The sequence below is a fragment of the Agelaius phoeniceus genome, chromosome Z, assembly GCF_051311805.1.
Source record: "Agelaius phoeniceus isolate bAgePho1 chromosome Z, bAgePho1.hap1, whole genome shotgun sequence".
Taxonomy (NCBI): domain Eukaryota; kingdom Metazoa; phylum Chordata; class Aves; order Passeriformes; family Icteridae; genus Agelaius; species Agelaius phoeniceus.
The window spans coordinates 9,760,052-9,786,223 of NC_135303.1; the positions used below are offsets into that span (position 1 = coordinate 9,760,052).

At 38.4% G+C, this 26,172-nt stretch overlaps 1 protein-coding gene across 3 annotated transcripts in view; it reads left to right on the top strand.

The window, feature by feature from the left end:
• Positions 1-25,202, top strand: part of RHOBTB3 (Rho related BTB domain containing 3) — a 41,196-nt gene extending 15,994 nt beyond the window's left edge. For all 3 annotated transcript variants that reach the window (XM_077171146.1, XM_077171145.1, XM_077171147.1), the window contains exons 3-12: positions 6,960-7,152; positions 8,958-9,109; positions 9,932-10,043; positions 10,856-11,224; positions 13,450-13,562; positions 15,061-15,172; positions 17,320-17,493; positions 18,669-18,835; positions 19,982-20,078; positions 22,625-25,202. In XM_077171146.1, coding sequence (XP_077027261.1) covers positions 6,960-7,152; positions 8,958-9,109; positions 9,932-10,043; positions 10,856-11,224; positions 13,450-13,562; positions 15,061-15,172; positions 17,320-17,493; positions 18,669-18,835; positions 19,982-20,078; positions 22,625-22,740 — 1,605 coding nt within the window. In that variant the 3' untranslated portion in view covers positions 22,741-25,202. The remainder of the gene's footprint in view (positions 1-6,959; positions 7,153-8,957; positions 9,110-9,931; positions 10,044-10,855; positions 11,225-13,449; positions 13,563-15,060; positions 15,173-17,319; positions 17,494-18,668; positions 18,836-19,981; positions 20,079-22,624) is intronic.
• The last annotated feature ends 970 nt before the right edge of the window (positions 25,203-26,172 follow it).

The following is a 26,172-nucleotide window of genomic DNA, read 5'->3' on the forward strand; positions in this document are numbered from 1 at the left end:
ATGAATTATATATTATTCATATAATAATAAAGGGAATAATTTTACTCCTCCTACAAAGAATAATCATGTCTTAACATTATTGCCTTTATCTGATGGTAAATAACAAAGACTTTGGCACTGTTGCTAGTTGTCAGCACTTTTGTTAGTAAGTGAGAAAACTTAGTTTGGAGTGTGAGCAGAGCAATGATTATGTAAGAAATGATACTGATAATCTAAATTAAAACATATTTACTACTTAGCAGCCTTAAAAAAAAACCTCAGTTTACCAGCTTTTAGAAATTAAAATAATAATCAGTTTCAGCTCCATAATTCTATCCTTTGGGTGATTTTTGTACTCCTGTAAGGGAAACCTTTTGTAGAATCTGCAGGAGCCATAACAGCTCCATGAAATTATCAGAAGCCAACAATCTTAAAATGAAACTATCCAGTTTAGCTGTCCTTCTGCTCTTTATTTCTTTTTGCCAGCTGCTTACAGACACCAGTTCAGATGGACTGGGGGATCCTGTTTCTAATCTGTGAAGCTGCATGTGACCTGCATGTGCAGTTTGCTGGAGTCACCGGAGCGCAGCAAAGAGTAAAAATCTCCTGAATATAAATGAAGTCTGTAGGGCTTCAAAGGCTGTTTCAGAGGGATGGAGGGAGGTGGGTAAGGGAGGTGGGAATGTAAGTGAGGGTAGCTGAAGAAGGGGAAGCAAGGACATAGATTGGAGACAGAGTTGATGTGTTTTTACATTGCTTTAATTGCATTTGGCCTTCTGCTGAACAAGGTTCTTCAGTTCTGGACACCTTTTAATTTCTGCCCTTCAAAAGTTAGCTTGTTATTGTCCGAGTCACTGCATTTCTGCAGCCTCAGGTTTTTTTTCCTCTATCAGTTAAAGGAGGCAGGAAATATATTACTGAGAATGTCGAGGACAAATTAGCATTTTTCTCTTTATGGAAGACATGTCAGATAGCAGGACTGGACTCTGCATGACTCTTTATGTGTCATGCATAAAGCAGTGTCCTTGCTAGGGTAAGGCAGAGCAGGACCATTTCCCACAGCCTGAGTGCTTGAGGTTTACTATATCACAGTAGATCCTTTAGAGCTGCTCCTCTGCTAGCCTGGGGAAACAGCACAGAACAACTCAAGATGTTGACAGATGTTGCCTCCGGCCATATTCTGCATGGAAAAGGATCCCTGTTTCATCTTATCAAAACAGAGAGATTTGCATTTTACCTGGGATTTGTACTAGATTAAACCCAAATGATTAAGGCCAGAGAGTCCTAGACATGAGCTTGGCAACTGAGTACACTGATAGCTGTGAGTCTCAAAACTCAAAGGTGCCCATCTGTTCTTTGTCTTCCACAGCCATGAGTCTGGAAAAGCAGTGTTGATGTGATTTTACTGAGTAGAGTTCCGCAGTGAGTGGGGGGATCCTTTTGCGTGGCAGATTGTGGTGCAGTTTAATTTTCTTGAGTTTGAGTCTGCTGCTGCACCTGTCTGCCAGCCCAGGATACTGCTCAGCCTCTTGAGTCTGCAGGAGGGTCAGCAGGTCAGGTGTCTTTAGGAAATTACAAAGATAAATTCATGTTTGCCAACATGCAAACGAGCATCTTGTGAGGACCTCTCCTTCCCGTGGCAATTGCAGGGTGCAGGAGGGAAATGCTGACTCTGGGGACCTTATAATATCACAGGGCTGTAGAGACAGCAGTGGAACATCACGCTTTTCAAAATCTGGGGCAAAATGTCAGAGTTTCCAAGGCCAATTTGCTCTATGTGTGCTGCTCTTGGGGTGTACCACTGTGGCTTGCTCTGGCAGAGCTGTGTGCAGGGGGCAGGAGCACAGAGCACTAACATCGTTGTCAACCATGTGGCCTCAAAATGTTTTCTCAAAAAATGCAAACCTAGGGTAAGAGAAGACATAAAGAACTAGGGAAAACACATGTGTGCTAACATCCCTCCTGAGTATTGTGGTATTAACAGCTGATCAGTTGCTAATGTATCCTTAAGCTGCTCAATAATAAGGCATATTGAGTAAGAATGACCCAGTTTTTCTAATTTTGCAGGGTTGAACCTCTGTATGGAGCTAATAACTCAAAAGGAGAAATTCGTAAGATGAGTTTTAAGACTTGCTTTGGAAAACACTGCTTTAATTAACAATCTGTGTTAGATTTGACAGTCTTCAGGACTGAGATGCCATTTTATTGACTTAGCTGTATTTTGCAATTCCACTTTACTCTGAATTTGTTTATGCTTCTCCAGAAAAAATGCAGGCAGAATTTTTAATATCTAATTAAGTGAATCTTCCTCAAGTCCAGAATTAAGCATAGTATAGAAGCTGTAATTCATGTTTCGATTCACTTAATTGTAGTGCTGGAAAATAAATGGCAAAATAAAAAGTCCTTTGTAATGTTCCCTACCTGAATTAACTCTTGTCCTCCCCTCTCTTACCTGGAGCAAAACCCTAAGGATATGAGAGTGTTTCTGTCCTGGCCTGGGGGTCTTGCTGCCGTTTTTAACTTTTTCTACTAAGACCCACCTGGTTTTGTTTGTTTGTTTTGTTTGTTTGTTTTGTTTTTGTGGCTTTTGTTTGGTTTATTTGGGTTTATTTTCCCCATGAGAAACAATACCCCCCAGAATTTTTCTAGCTTTCCCCTATTTTATAAAAACTGCTGAGCTTCTAGAGAATTACTGACATCATCAAGTATAGAAATGTTTACAAAAGGGGAATACAGAGCAGCTGGGTTTTGGAGATTGTCTTGTGCTGGGTTAGATACTTGAAGAGGGCTGGATGCTCTGCTGTGTCTGCTCAGAGCCTTGAACAGAGCTGCAGATCTCCATGGGGCTCACTAGTACAAATATATTAACTACAATTTTGAGAAGGTACTCTGTGAATTTTTTTCTAATTCTCCCTTACAACAATCTCTTTCCCTGAACCTTTTTATAGTTTTTCCTTGCTATTTACTGTACCAACAGGAGTAGTCCCTCAAACACTGTGAGTTTTCTTATGCCAGCGATATCATCCATTGTGTAGTTCTCTGTCTTTTTTCTCTTTATCCTAATTCTTGTGCTCCTTAATGTGCCTTGTGCTCCTTATGCTGGCCAGCCTTTACCATGTCTAAAGGTACAGGAATCTGCACCATGTTCAGATTTTATGTACTATTTTTAGAAATCTAGGCATATGACTGCTTCAGTAAAAAATGACAGCTAGTAAGTAATTTTCATTTTTCAGTATGTCATCCCTTCTCATTTTTAAGTTTGAATGCCTGAAGTGGCAATTTACAACAAATTATCAAATCCTGGTAAAAAGTACTATTAAATTCATTTATGAGAGGATGACAGAGGCTAATATGAGCTTCCTTTGTTTTGTGAGGGGGATATTTAGGGGGATTTCTGGAGGAGATACTTCCATCTGTGCTGCAGATTACTTATCTGAGTAAGTTCAGGGGACAAGTAAGGTATGGAGAGTATACCCATAAAATTTGTCCTGCTGCAGACCTGATAAGAAACTGCAGAGGAATCTTAAAATAAAAACAGAGAAGGCTCTGGTATGTGGTGTGGAGGACATCAGTGTGAAGGTTTTGGTAATGGAGATTGGGTCTGTAGATGGATCATAGAGAGGGATAACTCTCCAGGTGTTCCCAACACAGTTCTCTTGGATCCTGGGGTAACCCCAGGGGAGCATTCCTACAGCGTGTCCAGGCGCCCTTTTCCCCACAAAGAGTGGTTGGCTTTGCTGCTGCCTCAGATCCAGGGCTGGGGTGGTTGGACATGGGCACACTTATGAGCAGCTTTCAGAAAGAGCGTGGGCATTGCAAGGGCGCTTGTGTGAGGAATTTCACTGCCGTTCAGAAAGGCATTCATAAATCATTTTTAACAAAGCAGGTATTGTTGTCTTCTGGGATCATGTGATTTTGTAGGAAAATCATATCTTCAATGCCTCTGAAAGCTTTATTTTCAATACTGAGTGTTGAGAAGTATAATTTACTAATGGCAAGAATATGTTATGAGACACTTAGAATGAAGGCATGGAAGGAAAAAAATGAAGATTTTTCCTGTATGTCCTGAGTGGAACAGCAACAGAAGTATAATTAAAATTATAATTAATAAGGTCATAATAAAATAATCTTAGCTGTACAGATACTTCTTCCTTTTGCCAATGTCTGATTTGTGAAATGGAGCAGGAAGCATGATAAGGAGTAGGTGTTACAAAAATTTCACAGATGCAACCTGAAATTAAGGTTATTCCTGAATCTGAATAGCTGTTCATCATCTGATGACATTCCCCCTGTCATTTTTGCATGAAAGGTTCTCTAAAAGCAATAATGAAGGAGGCTCTAGATGCTCTGTCTTAGGGATATCTTGTGCAAATAACCCATTGTCAGAGATATTTTTGGAGGATTTTCTTGGCAGATGAGATTTATATCAGTTCTACTCTGGAGTGAGTGAAAAACAATATACCAACATACCACAAAACCAATATACAAACAATATAAAAATATACATATTAAATTCCATAGAAAGATTTCATAAGCATTTCTTATTACTCACGCTTAAAGCTGTGCAGTTACAGTGTATTTGTGCACCTGTGCTCTACTCTTTGCTTATGATACCACACATTTTCTTCAGTCTTGTAGAGATGGGCAGATGCAAATCTGGGCTGATCTTGAAAATGGTCAGCTGGAAGGACATTGCAAAGGAACAGATGTGCTTTCTGTCTGCCAACAGAACAGAACAGATAAATATCCCATGTTATTTTTGGGGGTTATGTTGTATTTTTCCTTTAAACCTTTGTTGTGTTAAATGTGTGGAACTCTGTTAAAAATTCTTCGTTGAGATCTTCACCAATTAAAGTGCAATAAAGCTTTCCCTCGAAAATTCTCTATTTTTGCCTGCTTGTGTGATCAAGTTCTCCAAATGTCCATCTAGATGGCTGTCTCTAAGCACTGAGGCTGGTAGTCCTACTTCTAGAGGTGCTAAATGTGCATTTCTGTGTAAATTTTATATCATTAACCAGGCCTAAATGATTGTATTAAGTGCTTATTGACACTGTCCTTACCCTGGGATTATAACAGTCTCTAACTGAGTTGTCTCAAAAAAAAAAAAAATCAAGGGCAGTGCACTTGACCTCCTCTGTTGTCAACATGGTTAATCATGTGAGAGCTATTCCTGATAAATTTTTAATTCTGGTTTACTTATTGCAGAACAAAAGCTTCTATTACAGACATCAATGGGAATGTCTACTGTAATTTATTTCCTGACTTATTTCTTTGTAAGGTCAAGACCTGAATTTGGAATGATGTGAACTGACACTTTAGGCAAATACTCGCTGACTTTGACTTCCATCAAGTTCATGCTACTACTTCTTGTAGTTAAGAGCATTGCAGCTACCTCACCAGATTTCAAACAATGACCCTTTTGAAGTGATCAAAAATAGTTATGTTGACAATGCAAGCCACGCCACTTGTTGTTGATATTACTAACCTTTTATGTAGTTCACTCCCATTTGTAATGCTCTTATTTCTGTACTTGCTTTACAAAACTTAAATTGCTTCCCACTACCCAAACTTTGAGTTCTGCCCTTTTGTCACTTTTTCTCTGTTCAATTATTTCTATTTTCACACTGTCTTTATTTCATTACTGCTAATTTCCTTTTTTTTTTTTCCCCTCAATATCCCAAGTTTTTCTAGTTTTGCCTCACATGCTATGCAGGGCTGCCATAGAATCGCAGAATCCCTGAATGATTTGGGTTGGAAGGAACCTTAGAGATCATCTCGTTCCAGCTACCCCTGCCGTGCTGGGAAGAGGTTGCATAAACATGTGCTTGAGATTTGTTAGTTCTTTCCTGCCATGCACAGGAACACCTTCCACTAGACCAGATTGCTTAGAGCCTCATCCAGCTTGGCCCTGAGCACTGCCAGGCATGGGGCACCCACAGCGTCTTGCGGCAAACTGTGCCAGGGCCTCACCATCCTCTGTATAAAAAATGTCTGCCTTATGTCCAACCTAAATCTACCCTCTTTTAGTTTAAAACCATTGTCCCCTGTCCTATCACAACGGGCCCTGCCAAAAGGTTTGTCCCCATCTTTCTTACAAGCCCCCTTCAAGTATAAAAAGGGCAAAAAGCCTCTCTGTTTTAAGAAGTAGAGTATTTTGGGTCATTGGAGGTTTTATTCAGTTCTCTGGACCACTTCCAGACTTCTCTCAAGAATTTTCAATTTAGCATACATTCAAAGCCAAGGCTCCCCTGGTATTTATGAGCTACCTCCAGGTGAAGCAGAAAATGTGGAATCACAGTTCCATGACAGGTACGCAAGTAATAACCATATGTTGCATGGGGATACATCACAGCTGTAAATGTAAGAATATCAAACAATTCTACAGGTTAAGTCCTCAGCACAGAACAATGAAAATTTGAATGTGAAATTGAAAAAGAAAGTTTAGGTATGTGATTTAAGTCCTCATCCTGAAGACATTAACACCTGGTGAAGCTATGTAGAAGCTCTAGTTACAAAAGCCACACTGAATTATTAAGTTTGTATTTAAAAGTTCATAGGTACATAGGATAATTCTGTGTAACCCTTTCTCTAAAATGTTGTGATTAATAATGTTTTTGTATGTGTTGCTGAAAACATCTACCACTGAAGGTGCTTTTATTTCCTAAAGGAAACAATTTTAAAGTTAAGTAATTAAAGCAGCAAAGATTCTTCCTGAAAAGAGTATTCCCTGATAAACCCTATTTTTAATTCTTCTGACAGAATTCCTGAATTAATGGAAAATATTTATGATTTATTATAACAAACAACTTGCTCTCCAAACAAGGAAATTACAAAGCAGGAAGTCTGCTCATTGTTGCATGTCTTCAAATAAGATCTAATCAGACAGAAACAATTATGTGGAGTTTTGCATTAAGAATATAGAATATTTAATCTTTTTCTTTAAGTCAGTAAATTCTTGATGGGTGTTTTTTTCTTTTTAGGATATATTTGACAGTGACTGGTATACCTCCTGCAGGCTCATTGGAGGAGCTGATATTATTGTGATTAAATACTCTGTCAATGACAAGACTTCATTTCAAGAACTAAAGGACAGCTATGTGCCAATGGTAAAAAAAGCACTAAATCACTGCTCAGTTCCAGTAATAATTTCTGCTATTGGTGCAAGAAAAAACGGTATGTATCCAGCCTCCTGTAACAACAGATAAAATCTCATTTGGAAGTTGGGTATAATGTAATTTCAGTAGAAGCTGGTTGTTTTTCCAAGCTGCTAACAGAAACAATTAGTCTGTCAGGATGACAGTAATATGCGCATGTATTTTGGCTCCCTAGACTGATGTGCTGGCAAGAACACTGTGCTTAATTAACCTCAGTAATGATAGGCAACCTATCCTTCTTTGACCTCTGCAATGACTCTTCTTGTGGAGCTGTCACACATGAGGATTAAATCTAGTAATTTGGATTAAGCAACATACATTGGGGCATAAAGTATCTCTAGTCTATGAGATGAAAATTATATCCAGCATTCTGAAAACACTGGAGAGTGGTTGGGAAAAACCTTGAAATTCTCTGGGATTTTCCTCCTAAAGCAATGACTGAAAACCACAACCCTGGCTTGTCTTCTACTTCATGATACTTTACTAAAACAAGTGGTTCTGAGTGTCCCTCTTTTAATGAGTAAGAGACATGATGAATGTATATGTAGACATTTATTTTGTACTGTACAGAGAAATATCAATCCATATGAAGTATATCCTCTGTGGATGCTCTGTGTTGCTAGGGTCTACTTATAAACCTCTTAGCTCAGTGACAGATATAGGACAGTTAAAGAGCTGCATAACAGTTAAATATTTATTTTCTTCCATTTAGTAATTCAGTGATCATGACCAAGAACTTTCATGCTCTGGTATATACAGGAGTAATAAATCTCCCATTCTAAGTGCAAGGTCTTACTGAATTGTTTGTATTCCCCATGAATTTCCTTACACTTTTTGTTTAGGAAGAGGACATCACCAAACTGAGTGACTCCTCTAGTGGTTATTTTTTTCTTTTCCACTTAGTTTTTTTTCTCTCTTCCTCCCTAAGTAATGTGGCCATGAGAGACACCAGGCTGGACCTCTGGGTTTATCCTGGGACCTGTCAGAGCAAACTGCTGTGCACACACAGAACCCTTTTGTTTCTAGGAGGTATTTGTGAACACAGCAGTTTGCTCATACAGATTACTAAGATCTTAATCCTCTGTAGTGGTAAATGTTGATGCCAAAACAAATTATTAAAAAAACCCAGCAAAAGCTGTTTTATTATGTTATCCATAGGTCTAGGCAGAGGACATTAGCGGGGAGCATGCACAGCACATTTGAAAGCACATGCATGGCTGGCACATTCTTACTGTCATTACGCCAAGCTCACCCAATGTGGCTGGAAGATTTTTAACATTTAAATGGCATAATCTTAAAAGTACCTATTTTGTTTTTTCAAAAAATGTATGTGAAGTACATGTAGATGAATCAGATCCTGCAGTACGTACAAACTCATCAAAGGTTGGTCTGGAGTGGAAATTTTCTTCTTTCACTACTGTGTGTACTTCCTGCATGGACAGGCCACAACAATTCAACAGGTTTGAGGGTGACATTCATGAATGATAACACCTGCAGGCTAGTACAAGACCTGAGCATGCAAAGCTATTGAGCCAAAGCCAAATCTGGCATCCATAAGTCTGGCTGAACTCTTCCAACTTAACAAAATCAATAAAGTAATACTAATGTAATGTATACAGTGGTTTGTAGAATGACTAGTGTTTTGAATTGATTAATATGAAGTTGAGGTTTTTTCTATCATTACAGATTTCTTGTATAAAATTCCTATGTTTTCATTTCCCTCTTTGTTCTCCTGTAAGTAAAATATCTTTATAGTTATTTAGGAATCTAAGAATTGTGCATTATTTGGCTAAAATGGTTATTTTCCATCACTTTTTACCCCAGAAGTGCCTTGCACCTGTCCCCTGTGCACTTCAGACAGGAGGAGCTGTGTCACAGCCTCTGAAGGAGTCCAGCTTGCAAAGGAACTCGGAGCCACTTACCTTGAACTGCACACTCTAAATGACTTCTACATCCAGAAATACTTTGGAGGAGTGGTGAGTGAGAATCTGCAGCTTTGGAAGCAGGGTGGAACATGCATGAGGTGCATGGCAGATGTGAGGGCTTCAGAGAGCCAGGGGAGGCACACCATGGGCCCTTCCACCAAGTGTCAAGTTCCCACCAAGGCAAAATTCCAGTTAGATATTAGAAAGAAATTCTTCCCAGCGAGGATGCTCAGACAGTGGAACAGAATGGTCTGGGGGGCTGTGAGTGCCCTGTCCTTGGCAGTGTTCTTGGCTGGGTTGGAAGGGGCTTGGAGCAACCTGATCTGTGGAAAGTGTCTCTGCCCATGGCAGGGAGATTGGAAGAACTCAGTGGTCTTCAAGGGACTTTCCAAGCAAAACTATTCTAGGATTCTGTGAGTCTATGATGCTATCTGAATTAGCAGTACCAAGGTTGCTCTGGTTTTAAGTAGGAAGATTTAGGAAAGCTATTTGACGCACTGCAGTAAGTTTTCCACTTGTATTCTTGTCCTTTTATCTTGCTGGCTAACATCCAGCTGAATGAGGCCACTCCCCAAGATAGAATTAGCATCTAAAGAGGTCGGTAAATTGAATGTTGTTGTGTCTGTCAGTTCTAGAAAGATTAAATACACAAGAATCAACCACAATCATTTGAATAAATAGTCTTGTAAATTGTGCTAGTTCTATCTAAATATGGTAGCTTCTCAGAAATGAGTTTTGGGACTCTCCTGGATGACTGGTAATAGTGTCAGCAGCTTTAGTCCTGCATACAGAACCTGTTATACCCCTTAATTTGATGTATAGGTTGTTATTAAATAACAAGTTTTTTTTAAAAAAATACATTTCTTGTCTTAGCTTGAATATTTTATGATCCAAAGTTTGAATCAGAAGTCATCTGAAAAAATGAAGAAAAGGAAAAAGACGCAGAAGTGCCGTCGAGTCCAACCACCTCAGCTTGAACAGCCAGGTGCTCATTGATATCTGGTCTCTAGTATAATTCCTTATGTGTATCACTTTATTTGCACAATCAATATTTTTTACTACATTTTAAAGTAACAATTGTTACTATGAGCTGTGCTATCTATTATCAGCTGTTCTGGTTATGTTGCATCTCCTTTTAGTGATAGTTTAATTTACTTGGGGAGAATTGTATGGCAATATATAACATCGCAATGGATTTCTAGTTTATTTTAGATATAACTAATAGGAATGGTTTTCTGGTGGACTTACAAAAACATGAATTGATAAAAGCTTTACATGAAGTCTTAGCAGACAGATTAAAAAAGATAGTTGTTAGAGCATGAATTATTACTCTACAGTATAATCAGATAGTGTTTTTGTTTGCTGCAGATAAAGCAAGGGAGAGAAGTACTCACCTGTATGCGATTTCTGAGCATCTGATGCATTTGCTCAGTGAAAAAAGTACTGACAAGCAGTTACCTATAAACCTGTAGTTTTCTCTTCCATGTTCTAAAAATTTGCTCAGACCTCCTAGATTTGGAATACACAGTCCAAGTTTCTTTATAGTGTAACTTTCTATAGAGGGTTCGTGAAAGGACAGACACTTACTATTAAACTAAGCGTTTCTTAACTTACTTACTGTATTAAGTATTTCCATTTTTCAAGTATTTTACTCAAGATATTCGAACAACATATAAGAAATATTCATATTGAAGATCTCTTTTAAAAATTAAACAGACTTGATAAGGTCAGTTGTCCTGTGGTTAGCACTTGCAAAGGTTGTAAAACTTAGGTTTTACAGCCTGACTTCTTTTGCAGAAAAGATGCCGATCCTAAAGGGCGAAGCCTCGCACTACAATGCAGACCTGCACAATCTTCTCTGCTGCTGCCAGTGTGCAGATGTGGCCTTCTACACCGAGGACCTCAGCACAGTGGTGGAGGCTCACAAGATCATCCTCTGCTCTGTCAGCCACCTCTTCATGCTGCTGTTCGGGGTGAAGAGCCCGTCCGACGCGCATGACGCCTCCGTGGTGCAGCTGGCACAGAGCCTCTTCGCGGTGCAGGCAGGGGATCCCTTCCCCTCCTCCCCCCGGGGTGTCCCACCCTGTGTCCCACCAGTCAGGGTGGTGGTGAAGGATTCTGTCTTCTGTTCTTGTCTCCCAGATATCCTCCACTTCATTTATTCAGGTACCTGCAGGGAACAGATTGGGCAACTTATTTCCTATTGTCTCATGGAGGAATATGTGCATCGCCCTAAGGAACTTGGCTTTGCTGTTGCTAGATGATGTCTCACCTTGTTTCCACACCAATTTTATCCCTTGTGATTACTATGCACAATGAAAACACCATCGCCTATAACAAAAATTAGGTTAGTTGTCATTCCAGATTTAATGGGCCTAAATTAAATTAGTCCATAGGCTAATATCAATAACATTCAAAATTTTGCCAAAACAAATTTGGAGTTTGAGTCAGTTTCAGATCCTAGGCTATTAAATATTGTAAATGGTTGCATGTTCTAAACACAAGGGCAAGAGTGCAGAGTTGCTTAAGAAAACTCAAGTAATATGCAGCTGAAGAGAAAACAGTGATAAGTGGCTGGAGTGTGGAGACCTTTGATGTGTTGCATGAGTTCTGCTACCAGTTGGTACAGTCTGTGACCTCACCTACCTAATGCCAGCTTTCAAAATGGCACTGATATTTTTTTAACTTTTCAGATGTTGCTTAGAATTACTCAGCAGAAAGATTTGGGGTTTTTTTTCTGGAATGCCTGTTTGTTCTTTGTAAAATATTTTACAACCTGTCAGAGAATCTTTCAGCTTTCAGTTGGAGTTTTTAAATCTAAGACACTTCTTTCCAAAATAGTAACAAACATAAAGAATAGATGAAGAAGTTTTCCACTGAAAAAAAATCCATGAATAGATTAATTTTTTTGTTCTTATTTATTTGAGCCAAGGACAGGGGATGAAAACTGGATTTTCAGCAGGTGATGGATAAATACAATATTTTTAATTCATAGAATAATTTAATAATTTGGGTTGGAAAAGACCTTTAAGATTATCAAGTCCAACCACTAACCCATCACTGCCAAACCCATCACTTAAACCATGTCCCCAGGTGCCACATCTTTGAAATGTCTCCAGGGATGGTGACCCTACCACTGCCTTGGGCACCTTGTTCCAGTGCTTGACAACCCTTGAGGTGAAGAAATTTTCCTGATACTGAATCTAAACCTCCCCTGGTGCAACTTTAGCTGTTTCCCCTTGTTCTGTTACTTATTACCTGGGAGAAGAGGCTGTCCCCAGCCAGGCTACAACCTCCTTCCAGGCAGTTGAAGAGAGCAACCAGTTCACCCCTGAGCCTCCTTTCCTCCAGTCTAAATATCTTTGTAAACATCTTCATCTGTTACCATCGACAGCTTGGATCTAGTGCCTTGTGTGTGCTAATTTTCCTTTTTTACTTTCCTTTATGTCAGCCAAGGAGCTGTGAAACTTTGCACTTGCAGGCAGAGCTCTGCTTTATGTTTCGGTGCCTCTGAGAGGTGAAAGTGCTTGAGGTAGAGGCTGAGAAGAGAACAAATAATGAGTTTTCAGATTTTCAGGGCTGTGACATAATGCCCATGAGGTTATAAACCCTTAACGAGTCTGGTATAGATGGGATATAATTGAGCTGAGGATGCTGTGTGCTGTAGATGCTGACTGAGTCTCCTGACAGCAGAGCATCTTCAGGGCTGTGCTGAGTTGGGCTTGTTACTGAGCTTGATCTGTTTCTGTCTCCTTCTTGTCCTGGCTTAGAACTGAAAGTTACCACAAAACCTCACTTTGCCTCTGAGACTTACTCCAGCAAAGTGCATGAGGATAAACTATCTTTGTTTTCACTCTCTTCATTTTTCCAAGAAAGCTATTGAGACACCTCAGTGAATGTCATGGCTTTGACTGTGAAAACAAGAATAAAAGAAATTCTGCTGCAAATTTTGTGCTGATTTTAGCTGTGAGGACTAAGAATGTAACTGTGCATTAAATTTTTCTAGCCCGACCCCTACAGAACAATACAGCCAGCAGCAGAAGCAGAAGCTAAAAAATTTCCACAAATGTTGAAACATTAAGGATTTTTTTTTTCTGAATCTCTACCTGCAATTTGCAGTGACTGAACTGGGAGGAATGAATAGATTGAGTGTGAAAGCAAGTGAGATGTTCTAGTCTGTTAGTACTTGGTTGCACAATAAAAAGTACCATGGAAATTTAATGAGCAAAAATTGCATTCTGCCCTTCCTAAAAACAAAGATCTGGCTGATTTATGTGCAAACCCCCTACCATTTCTGCAGGATGTGTTTGGCATTGATGTCATCTTTCCTCTGCCTGCTGAGGCCTGTGCCTTGCTGAATTATTATCTGTCTCCCCCTGGTTTTGTGATAGGTGCTTTCCAGTGGGAACGATTAGAAGAGGACATAAGAAAGAAGCTGAAGGATCCAGATAAAACAGAACATGTGCTTGAGAAAGTTAAATGCATCCTGAAAACTCCAGGAAAGGTACATTTAACTCCCTTGGGTCACCATTTGTTACTTAAATTTTTGAGAAATTGTTTTGTAGACAAGGTTTTCTTGTCAGTCTGTGTTTTAAAGTTACTTTGGATTAAACAGCCTGTACTTTTTCATGTTTCAGTGGGTAGTTTGCAGGCACATACACAGAGATCCTGATGTAACATGCAGAATTAATGTAATTGGTAAAAGCCACACAAGCAGGTATTCTAAAGGGATTACTTGTATTCACAGCTTTAAACATTATCTGCCAATATGATTATCTGTTGCTAATTCCCATGTAATAGAGGTTTCCCAGGAAAGATTTGCTCCTGAACATAAGCCAAAAATTGGGCTTCTGCAATAGATCTAGAGGGGTGGTTCCTCATATAAATGCTGTGATGTGTAAAGCTGTCTGTAACTCAATATATTTAATTCAGTAGAAGACCACACAAAAAATGTAACATATTATTAAGTTAATAAAAGGTCACAATGTAGAATTAGTTTTAATACAGAATTAGTTTTTACAGACATTTTTTCTTGGAGCATAGACATCAAAAAGTCACTGAACTGTTTTCAGCTTATGACTGCTCTGTTTTAGGCTTACCAGCGCTTAGTGCCCACAGCTAAAACATTTATAGGTTTGGCCTTGGAGAGCCTGAAGATTTTTAAGACAGTGAGCCTGAGCTGTAGTTTCTTTTAGTTTCTTTCTTGTAGTTTCTTTTATTCTTTTTTTATGCTTTTAGGGTACTCTTATTTCTCATTTAAGCTTTTTTTTTTTTAAGTCAAAAAGAAGGAATTGTGATTTTTTTCTTCGTAAAACTAAAAATTTTATAAATTTAGCATTTTAACCATAAATTCAACCTCATCTGAATTTCACTTGTCAGAATCCAGCAACACAATTTAAATGTAGTTCCTTTTGTCAGCTTTAGATTATGCTTTTAAGGTAAGAAAACCAAAACTGAAAACTAACTGGGTGGGAGTACTGGGTTTTGGAGGGTCTTGACACTACCAGGTTATTGTAAGAGGAGTCTGTCCTCCCGCCTGTGAGCTCCCCCTGCCTCTGTGGAGGTAATTCCAGGGCAATATAAACACCAAACTTTGAGCTGCCTTGCCTTTATACACGGCATCACTGCAGGGTGGATGTGTGTCCCATCCCGGCTCCCCCCAGAGCCCTCAGACCTCGTTCTGCTGCAGCATTGGGTCTGCACAGGGAATGTCTGCAAAGGTTGGGACTCCAGAAAACTGGTGAAGCCCAACCTGCTTGTAGGGGCTGGATGGGGGAGCTCAAGAATTCCAAGAAGAGAGCTGAGGTGTGACTGCGAGGGACAAGAGACCCCTCAGAGCTGCTGCACTGCAGGGAATAAGGAATTAGAAGATAAAAGGTGATTACAGAGGAATGCACATGCCAGAAGCTGTTGTTTATTTTCCCATATAAATGATGTCCCATAATATTTAGTTCTGTGGGCAGCCGCACATGACAGCGCTTTATTACAAATTTATTTTTCAGCTAAACACTGTAAAGGACTGCAAGTCTCACCAGATAAAACGGCTCTATAATACTTCTCTCAGGCTATTCTTTAACACACCTGTGCTGGCTGATGTAATCTTCAAAATACAAGGTACAGTACCACTTGGCATCCATCCTTTTCCCTTTTTCCCCTCTTCAAGAATGTGGGACATGGAGGTGACTATGGTATCAAAACTAAGGAATTATGAGTGCTTTGCTGTCACTGTGGAAAGCAGGGAAATCTTGTCCCTGTGGATGCCCTGCACTATGGTTCATCTGGGCTGAGCCTATAGGAATTCCCTCTCCCTGTCACGGCACACTGTGCCTCCCTGATTGACATTATTTTTTATTCTATTTTATTCTGTTTTGGTTTACTTCAAATGTGCTGCAGTGTCAGGATTCAATGTTTTGTCTGGAAATTAAATGTGTTCATTGTTACAGTGAAAGATGCAGTGTGAGAAATGTGTTGCATGCTTTTGTAAGAATAAGAATGAGATGGTTTTTAAAAGCTAACGCTATTTCTTAGTCTGTCCATACTCGCCCTTCATGCAGAAATGGCCTTCTAGAATTACATAATTATTTTCAGCTGTATATTTCAGGGACAAATATGAAGCATTAGCTCCTCAAATATAAGCACAGGTCAAGGAGACTCTTTCTAGATGTTCTGTTTAACACACAGAAAAAACTCCTCAAAAATATCATTGTAAAGGAGAGGAAAATACTGATTTTGACCTCAATGACATGAACAATTCACCTCAGTGTCCCACGACTGAGAGAGTCTTTGTGGGAAGCTGACGCCTTTTGCAGCTTTCCCAAAACCCTCTGATTTTATAGATTCCCACACAACGCTATGTATTTTACAGAAATAAAACCCAAATATCTGGGTTGAGGAGTATTTTTAAAAAGCATGCTTATCCGCTAATAAAATGTGAACTGTTTTTCCTAATAATTGATACATCTTCCAATTTTTTTCCTCAAATTCATCCATCAGAGCAATTGTATCAAAATTAAATAACTACTAAGATAAATTGAAGGCCCTAATCTTAACCAGACAACCAAATTTGTAAGGTTTTGAGCAATTCCTTGGATACTTATCATTACTTTGAGTTTTCTAGCTTACAGAAGTATGGAAGCCAGGAAAAATTTGAGCCCATTGTGTCTGTGTAAAGACACAGAACATGACTGAACATCTTAATTAGTGCATAAGTGTCCATTCACAAGCACGTACAGGACTTATAGCATGCAGCTTAGACATTTTGAAAGTGGAAGTACAGGACGTAGAAACAGAAGACAAAAAATGCCAGAAGATTTCAAAAAATTTCTCAGGTACCAATGTTGTGATTAAAGACATTTAATGTCTTTAATTTAAACAGTAACTTCTTTGTAAGTATATACAGTATATTGCATGTGAGTTGATCTGTTTATTATAATTTAGATTAAAACATTTACATCCAACTCTAAATGTTCATTTTGGGTTTGGTTGCTGTCCTGACTGGCACTTGCTTGGCACTTCCTTGCATACTGAGTGGGACTGATCAGTCCAGCTGGACTCTGCAGCCTGAAAAACCTCTACCATCCTGGGCTTTTGGCCTCTTCATGTCTTCCAAAGGCTGTGGAAAAGCAAAGGGTTCACTTGCAAATAATAGAAAATGAATAAATTTCTGGGAAAAAATCATCAGTGGTTTTTTCATAAGACAACCATTCAGGAAATTCACTTAGGCACAGTATTTAATCCAGTTAAATTTATACTTAATTACTGGACTTAATGGAATTTCATCTGGAAAAATTTGCTTTTCTCTGCTTTGTATGGTCATTCTGTACAAATATCACTTACCAGCAGGGTTACTGGTGAGCATAAATGACTCTTCATAGAACCATTCAGGTTGGAAATGACCCCTAAGATCATCAAGTCCAACCATTAACCATTTGCATAACAATTCATAATGCTGAATATTTACAAAATGGGCTGGAGGTTCAGTTGGTGTGAACAGATTTATTCTATTTTGTCTATTCTCAGTTGGTTTAGTCTATTGCATTTTGGATAAATAATTTTTTGTTTGTTGATTTTGTTTTATTTTACTATTCATTATTCATCCTAACTAGTATGAAGTGAGTGTGTTGTTAGTCATTGTCAACTTTCAACACTTTAATCAGGTTCAGTGGGGTGAAGACCTCCTAAGAAGACATGAACTTTAAAATGAAGATCTTTCTATGTTATATAAAATCATTGTATATTTATTTTTGTCTTGCATCCTGCAGGTGCAACTGTTCCAGCCCACAGGGCAGTTCTGGTGGCTCGCTGTGAGGTTATGGCAGCTATGTTTAATGGTAATTATCTAGAAGCAAATAGCATTCAGGTTCCAGTGTATGGGGTTTCAAAAGACACTTTCCTGTCTTTCCTAGAGTACCTTTACACTGACTCCTGCTGCCCAGGTAAGGAAACTGTAAAATACAGTTCTATATCTGTAACTCATTTTTCCACAGCAGGGCATGGATAGAGAGTAATGTAGCAGCATCTCTTTGATTGAAAAATGCCAATATTTGAATGTGCAATGTCTCGAGAAAGATAACATTTTTTTATTATGCAATAAAAAAGGAAATCTGTCCTATACAAGTAAAATAGAAGAAATATTTCTAATAAAATTATTTATTTGCTTTGTGCTCACATAACAAGACTCAAAGAAGTTTCAATTTCATTTCTGATCCATTATAATATTTTAATTTTTTTTTACATTACAGTAATACTGTTTTCTAGTCTGGATTCTGTGTTAAATTTAAAAGTTGTCACTTCTTGAACATGCATGTAGCTGAGTGTATTTTAAACAAGGCTAAATTGCAGGAATATCTTATTTATACACATGGTTATTTTATATGTATGTAAACCCAGAAAAATATGCCAACAGGAGTGTTTGGCAAAAAAAAATTGAGCTAAAATATTCTTTACATCTCGATCTTTATCTTTCTTGTGAGAAGAAAATCTGAATACTAAATCTAAAACTTGATTTAAATTTAGCTAATTTTTCCTTGATATAATGAATAAATGATATTTTGATATGTATTTTTTCTTTGGTTTTCTTTTGAAATAATAATTATTCTACCTTATTCTTAGATATTCAATGTTTCTGTTTTCACTCCACCTACCACTTCCTTGTTTATCAGTTTAAAAATGCAACTACCATGCTATATTTAAAAAAAAAAAGTTTCTCTTTTTTTTGTCTTTGGACTTTTGGCTATATATTCTTCTATCATAAAAGTGCTTTTCTGAAAGAGAACTTAGCTAAATCCACTTACTACTTCTCAGTTACTCTAAATAAATCAGCAGCACTTGACTCATCATCTTCAAGATCCACAATATTGACAGCAATTCTTTACACCCATCTGCCAAAAAGTTCTAAACACATTTTTTCTTCTTAATTGAATAGCTTATCTGGAATAATAAGATGATCCAGCAAACAAAAATTTATAATAATGGAAAAAATAAAACAGGGTGATCACAGGAGTCTGATTTTGTGGTTTTTGTTATTTAAAATTCAACTTGGTGAAAAGTAGCTTTGATCATCCTGTCAGAAAGGCAAAATACATGTAACTTGTGTCTTCTTGTTTTTTAGCCAGTATTCTCCAGGCGATGTCTCTGCTGATCTGTGCAGAGATGTACCAAGTAATGAGACTCCAGCATATTTGTGAACTTTACATCATCACGCAGCTTCAGAGCATGCCTAGCAGGGAACTGGCTTCCACAAGCCTCAGTATTGTTAGCTTGCTCAAAAAAGCTAAGGTACTTACTGTATATATGAAATGAGAATATATATGTTGACTTTTATATGTTGTTTTAAAAATTTTAAGAATATCAAGAAGAATTTCTGTTCCCAAGGAAACATGTTGGTATAAAATTTGTTTATTAGGGATAACTGGTGACACAAGGGTGGCCAGAAGAAATCCTTCAGCCTTTAATTGCTGATTGTGCAGTTACAGAATCACAGAATTGCCTCTACAACTGTACCCAAGCCTGCTCCAGAGCTTGACAACCTTTACCATGAAGAAATTTTTCCTACTATTCAACCTAAACCTCCCTGGCACAACCTGAGGCTATTTCCTCTTGTCCTGTCACTTTTTATCGGGGAGAAGAGACTGACCCCCCACCTGTCCACAACTTCCTTTCAGGGAGTTGTAGAGTGTGATAAGGTCTCCCAGAGCCTCTTTTTTTTTCCAGGATAAAAACCCCACCACCTTCAGCTGCTCCCCATAAGATTTGGGCTCCAGACCCTCTAGTCACACCCTCATCTGTAAAATTTATTTTATCATGGACACACTGCAGTAATTCAACTTAACTACAGCTTGTTCCAGGAAAGATGGGTTTTAGGCAAATAAAGATGTGCTCATTCCTCTTTTAGTCAAAAAAGAAAATTATGTGGTATGCAGGTGACAAAGGAGTTCCAACTGCATAGAATATTGAGAGAAATGCATAAAGGCAGGAAGAGTAAAGATTAGATGCTAAAAAAGAGAGACAATAAAGACAGGGTTGGAAAACAGAAGAGGAAAATAAAAACTAGATTGTAGGATATTGCCTTAATCAAATAGGATTTTCTGCAGCAAGAGGAGACCACAAAACCAACATGCCACATTCCTTCCCTTGATTCCTGTGAAGCTCTGCCTCTGTGCAGATGTAAAAATTTCCAAGATTCATGATACCTCAGGGGTTTTTTCTACCTCTGGGAGAGAGACTTTGTTAATTTGTTCTTGTGTGTTCACCTGTTTATGTATTTCCATTAAATTACTTTTCCTTCATTATCTTGTATAGTCAAAACTTTATTTAGTAAATTGCTTCACAATGGAAACCAGAAATATTTTGACATGTGAGATGTGGTTATGTTTAGACATGATAGCATTTAAGTGGTTTCTTGTCTTTTCTTTCTTCCCACAGTTTCACAATTCTGATTGCCTTTCAACTTGGCTTCTTCATTTTATTGCCACTAACTACCTCATCTTCAGTCAAAAGCCTGAATTCCAAGAACTTTCAGGTATTTTTCTGTTCAATTTGAAAAGACAAATGTTTTTATGTTTTGCTGAGGTAAAAAGCGATGTTCTGGATAATACCATTTTTGCATGAGAAAATAATTAGGGTTTCTTTAGGATATTCCAGCAGGCTGTTTCACCACTCTGGCATAAGATCAGCACACAACATGACACAGCCAGCACTGCATCACCATTTTTATCGGTCCTGTTGGGACGGCCAGGTTCCCACCCATAACTGAATTTACTGGGCCAGTTTGGTCATTGTATGTCAACCCCTTCATATTATCATGCTAATTTAAATCAAGGTAATGGGTCATTTTTGATACTTCTTCAAGTACTGGGGTTTTCCTTTAAGAAAGTAGGATGCTTATAGTAGGCTCCAGCAGATCTTATAAAATGAAAAAATGATGGCCCATTCAAGTAAACAAATCCACTTTCTTCCAGGGACCTGATTTTTATTTTTCCAAGCATTTGTATATGCTTCTGGTGGTGTAACAAGAAAGTTTTGCTCATTGCCTGTGTGATTTTCATTTACCCTGATGAGGGGTGCATCTCTTTGACCGGCGATACCTCATCATCTTAAGGTTCAGGACAGCAACACAGCAGCAGGCAGCGGCTCTCCAAGGGCTTTCCAAGACCTGAGACCTTCATAGAAATGCAGAATTAGCTGAGTTGGAAGAACACAACAGGATCACTGAGTGCAACTCCTGGATCTGCACACCACCATCCCCAAGAGTCACACCATGGAGTATTGTCCAAAAGCTTCATGAATACTGTCAGGCTGGTGCTGTGACCACTCCCCTGGGGAGCCTGTTCCAAAGCCGAAATACACACTGTGGGAAGAACCTTTTCCTAATCCAGCCTAAATCTCCCCAAGGAGGTCTGAACACAACTTCAGGCCATACCCTTCGAGTGTCTGCCCCTCCTTTTCCTGTCTGCCCATCTTCTTCCCCTCACAAGGAAGTTGCAGACCCCACTGAGGTCTCCCCTCAGTCTCCTCCAGGCTGAACAGACCAAGTGCCCTCAGATGCTCCTCACACAGCTTCCACTCAAGGCCCTTTGCTGCCCTCCTTTGGACACTCTCTAATAGTTTTAATGTCATCCTTACACTGTAGTGCCCCAGTCTGCCCCAGACTTGAGGCGGTGCCATCCCAGTGGACAGCAGAGCAGGACAATCCCCTCTCTTGCCTGGCTGGCCATGCTTGGCCTGGTACCCCCAGGACAGGAATGTCCCTCCTGGCTGCCAGGACACTTCTGACTCAACTTGTCATCGACCAGGACCCCCAGATCCCTTTCCAGGGCACTGCTCTCCAACACCTCATTCCTCAGTCTGCCCATACATCCAGGGTTACCCCATCCCAAGTGCAGAGTCCAGCACTTTCCCTTTCTGAACTTCCTATGTTTGGTGATCACCCAGTCTTCTAATTCATTGAGGCCTCTCTGAAAGGGCCTCCCTGCCTTTGAGGAAGTCAGCAGCTCCTTCCAGATTTGTAGCATCTGCAAACTTGCCTGTGTCCTTTCCAGTCTTCCATCTGGGGCAGTTATGAAGATGTTGGAGAGCACAGGGCCAAGGATGGAGGCCTTTGGAACCCCACTAGTGACAGGTCCCCAGTCTGATGTCACCCCAGTAACCCTTTGTGCCTGACCTGTGAGCCAGCTGCTCACCCTTCACATGATGTGTTTATCCAGCTGTGAGCTGGACATTTTGTCAAGAAAGATCTGGTTTTAGTGAGAAACAGTACAAAAAGCTTTACTGACATGCAAAAACATTACATCAACTGGCTTCCCTTGATCAGTTAGATAGGTTACCTTGCCATAGAGGAAATCAGATTTGATTAGCAGGATATTCCCCTGAGGATTGAAGCCCTGCCTTGTGCCCAGGTGAGTGGAGTTGGCCTGCCCTCAGGCTCTCCCAGCTGTGAACTCTCTGCCTTTGTCTGTTGCCCTCAAGGAGCAATGGATGCAATCTGACTCTGGAATATCTGGGGTTAGGGGATGAAAATGTATCTTTCTGCAAATGCAGAGAAGAGTAATCTACATAATATGGTTAAAAGACTCTTATATGACTATGTCAGCGATTAAAACCATATGCAATAAGAGATTAATGTCTTGCTGAATTCTTAGCTGCATTCCTCACCTTGCTTTCTGTACTGATCTTGAGACAAACTCCTGGCACAGGAATTGATAAACCCTGCTTTATAGTTCTGCAGTATAAAAAAAATCCTTGCATACCACATATGACTGTTCTCTAGGAATAAAGTATGCTCATCTTTAGGAATATCTTTCTGCTCTCCTTAATTAGTATTGTATTCATTTTTTCAAAAAACCTTTTTTATTACTAACTTAATAATAAGGAAACATTGTGTGGAAACTCTTACGTCTATGCCATAGTAGAGCTTAAAGCAAAACAGGCAGTACTCACCTTTATTTTTGCAATTTTATTTATATCTTTAATGGAGTTTTTATCTATTTTAAAATACTTTTTGCAGCCTGTGCACATTTGCTCTATGTCTATATATATTGCATTTAATTTCTTTATTTCTTTTTCTAGTGGAAGAGCGCAATTTTGTAGAGATGCACCGATGGCCTTCAAACTTGTACCTGAAGCAGCTTGCTGATTACAGGAATTATATCCACTCTCAGAAATGCCACTGCACAGTAATGTAAAGAGACTGAGTACATACAAAGTACATTTCAACTGCAAAATTTCAGATTGGGGATTATACAGAATATAAAAACTATGTCAAGAGTGAAACCTGATTCTTACCTCCTCTGGAAATTACAGACATTGTTTGTTTTGCTAACAAATCACTCTAATTTTTACCTTGAAGCATTGAGAAATGTACATTGAAGATTTATTTTAAGCACAAGGACTTCATATTCATGGGGATTAAATGTATTACAGGACAGTGTGATGACTGGCATCCACTCCCCTTTCTAATTTCCTTTTTGTTTATTTTATTGTTTTTCATGGTTATTTGTGGCTGCTAAACTGAATCTGTTGAAAATAGACTGGTTTTGTAAATCTGTGTGTAATAGAAGCATAAGAGTACAGTAGCAGTGCAGGGAAGCTGAGAAGCCAGGTCATAGGTTCTTCATAGACTTCAGGATGCAAAAATTTTCTGCAGCATTTGTTAGTTCACAATATAACGGGTAGGCTTAAGAAGCATTGTAGTTACTATTAATTTATTACTCCAGAGAAAGCCTGTAGTTCTGTTACAACCCTATGAGTAGATATTTTCATTCCAGAGGAATGCCTATGCATCACGGTACTCTCTAGTGCCTCCAAATATCTAAAGATTGACATAATTTTTCCTGCCAGTAGGTAGGAGAAGAAAGCCTGTTTTCACAATCTGCAGAACACCTTTGATAGTGTGGTCATATTGTATTTTTCCCCATGAGGAATAAAGAGAGGGAAAATTACATATGCACAGAGCAAATCTGTATGGTACTGATGGACAGGGAAGAAAGGCAGAGGGGTCAACAGCCTTTCTTAGGGTTTGAGCAAAAAATCTCACTAGTAGAAGTGGCTTTTTTGGGAAAAGTGTGTCTAGTAGTCATGGTCACCACAATACATGTTAGATGTGCTGGCTATGAGGGAGATGACCCTCACAGATTTGGGATGTTGGCTTTTGTGGTGGGATTTTGAGCTCAAACCTCCCCAGCAGGGACTCAGTTCAAGTTCAGTTATCATCATGTGCTCGTAAGCTACACCGTGTGAGACAAACCTAGCTGTGGATCCTTTCTGAGACACAAGAGAAAAACCCAGAATATTATGACTGGCGTGATCCTTGCAGATGCTATTTATCATTTTCTTGACCAAAACAACTTGTCATGCTGCTGACTTGTATATACATGAGCTAATGCCAAAATTAACTGAGCCTTTTCCTGAGCATAGGTGCTTTTCTAGAAGCAAAATCTAATCAAGGAACTAAACACCTCATTATCATTCTTGTACTTTCAATTCTGGCTTTTCTTCTGCCTTTCTAATGTGGTATGTAGCCTGAGACTGTGGCATTGCTACCACATCAAATGTATCTGGAAAATGCATCTATGAGAAGGTGCAAAAACATTGCAAAATTGCTGGAGCTGAATCTTTTTTTTTTAAGGTATAAGAATTGTTATATTTTTCAATACCATTTTCTAGATAAATTGTTCTTTTCAAATTCCATTCTAGAGTCATTGAGATTTTTTTTGGTGATACTTTGCAGAACTTGAGAGGGTGTTTCCTTCCCTATTTTTGTATGCACACAAAATAAAAAAGAGTTTATGACTCAGCTGGCTGCTGCAGACTCAAAATTCCAAGGTTCCTTTTAGGCAAGAATGATTTTTTTTTTAAAAAAAAAACACTCTGCATCTGCAGATCCTAAAGTTATTTAAAAGATGAATATACTTATCTACATTTTCCATATAGGGAGCCTAAAATATAGAAAATGATAATGCTTTTTCAAGATCATGAAAGAAAACTGAAATTATTAAACAGAAAAATTAGTAGGAAAGTAATATGTATGGAACTTACACATGAAAAAAGATGTTTTTATAGTTATATAGTCATCAAAAATTTAAGCAAAAATGAAATTACTGGATAGATATTAATAAAACTGTAAGTTTTTTGAAGCTTAAAGTCATGGAAAAATTTGTGCATACAGTTAAACTACAGCTTGTCTAGACATCTGATAGCATCCTTGGGTGCTTCTACCAGAAGTCAGCTCAAATATCAAAAGTAGGGATTAAATGCTTCGTACTGACAACCTGTGCAAAAGTGATACAAAAGCTCTGTGAATGTTAGTCTAAGCTAATGTAGTACTGCATTTTTAATATTTTGAAAGCTTTCCCAGTTTTTTCACTAGGAATTAGTCTGTTGCCAATGATTTGTGTATAGATAACACATAAGAAAGTACTGGTTTTAATTTTCTGTAAATGTTTTATACGTATTTAAAAATAGGCTTAATGGAAATATAAGCACTTTATATCCAAACCAGAGAAATATTTTGCTATTATGCATTTTAGACAGTGATAGCCACAGGTTTTACACAGACAAGTAAGGCAGTATAAAATATTTAGTATTTATTCAGAGATTCAGAGATTAATGCTTACTACTGTTCAGACAATAAACCAAGTTTCCATTTTGCTTTGTATCCCCATAATGCTGCCTGTATCAGGTGCAGATGTGTTGTACTTGCAGACATACACCATCTGATATATTTTAAGTCTTAGAAGAAATCTTACTAGACATTCTTACTTTCATCTGTAAGATGATTTTCTGTAGAAAAGTATGTACCTTTGAGCTATTTTAAAATCTTTTTTAGCATTTGGAAACATGACTGAAAGTGGATAATGATGCTTTGTGAGTTGCTATTCTTAGCTGGTTTTAGTGGAGGCTTTAGGACTGTATCCATCGCAGATAGTCAGGAATTAGGGCAGTACTGAATTTGGTATTTATTTATAACTGTGTATGGCATAAAGTAAAAACTGCTTTGATATAAACCCACCCACCTTATACTATGGTATAAAGTAAAAACCAGGAACCAATTAGGAAAAAAAAGTTATTTTAGGAAGTGGTATTTAAAAAAAAAAATGTTTCTGGAATGCTTCCACTGGTTCCAACACCTCCCAAACTCCCCTGGCACTAGCAGCATTTGGCTGAAAGAAAGAGGCCAGTGGTGAATTTCGATGTCCCTAGGCAGTACCTATAGCATTTGAAATTATATATTTAGGCTTAAGTTTTAGACTTAATTTTTGCTATCCTATATATGTGTGTTCTTGTCCCAAACTAGCACTAAGCTTTATAGAGACTAAAAAAAATTTTTTCTGCACTAGTAAGGTTTTCCACATGATAGTCAGAAAACCTTTGCTATTGTCCTTAAGCCATGGTGGGGTTGATTTGAAAAAAAAACCAAAAAAACAAAAAAACAAAACAAAAAAAAAACCACAAAAAAAACCACAAAAAAAACCAAACAAACAAAACCCAACAACCTGTTAGAAAAAATAATAACTATTTTATTAGGCACATCCTGAAACACTTGTATGTTTTTCTTTTAATGTACCCTGACTAAATAACAGATTTTTAGATTGAATATGTAAAAATTTTGATACAAA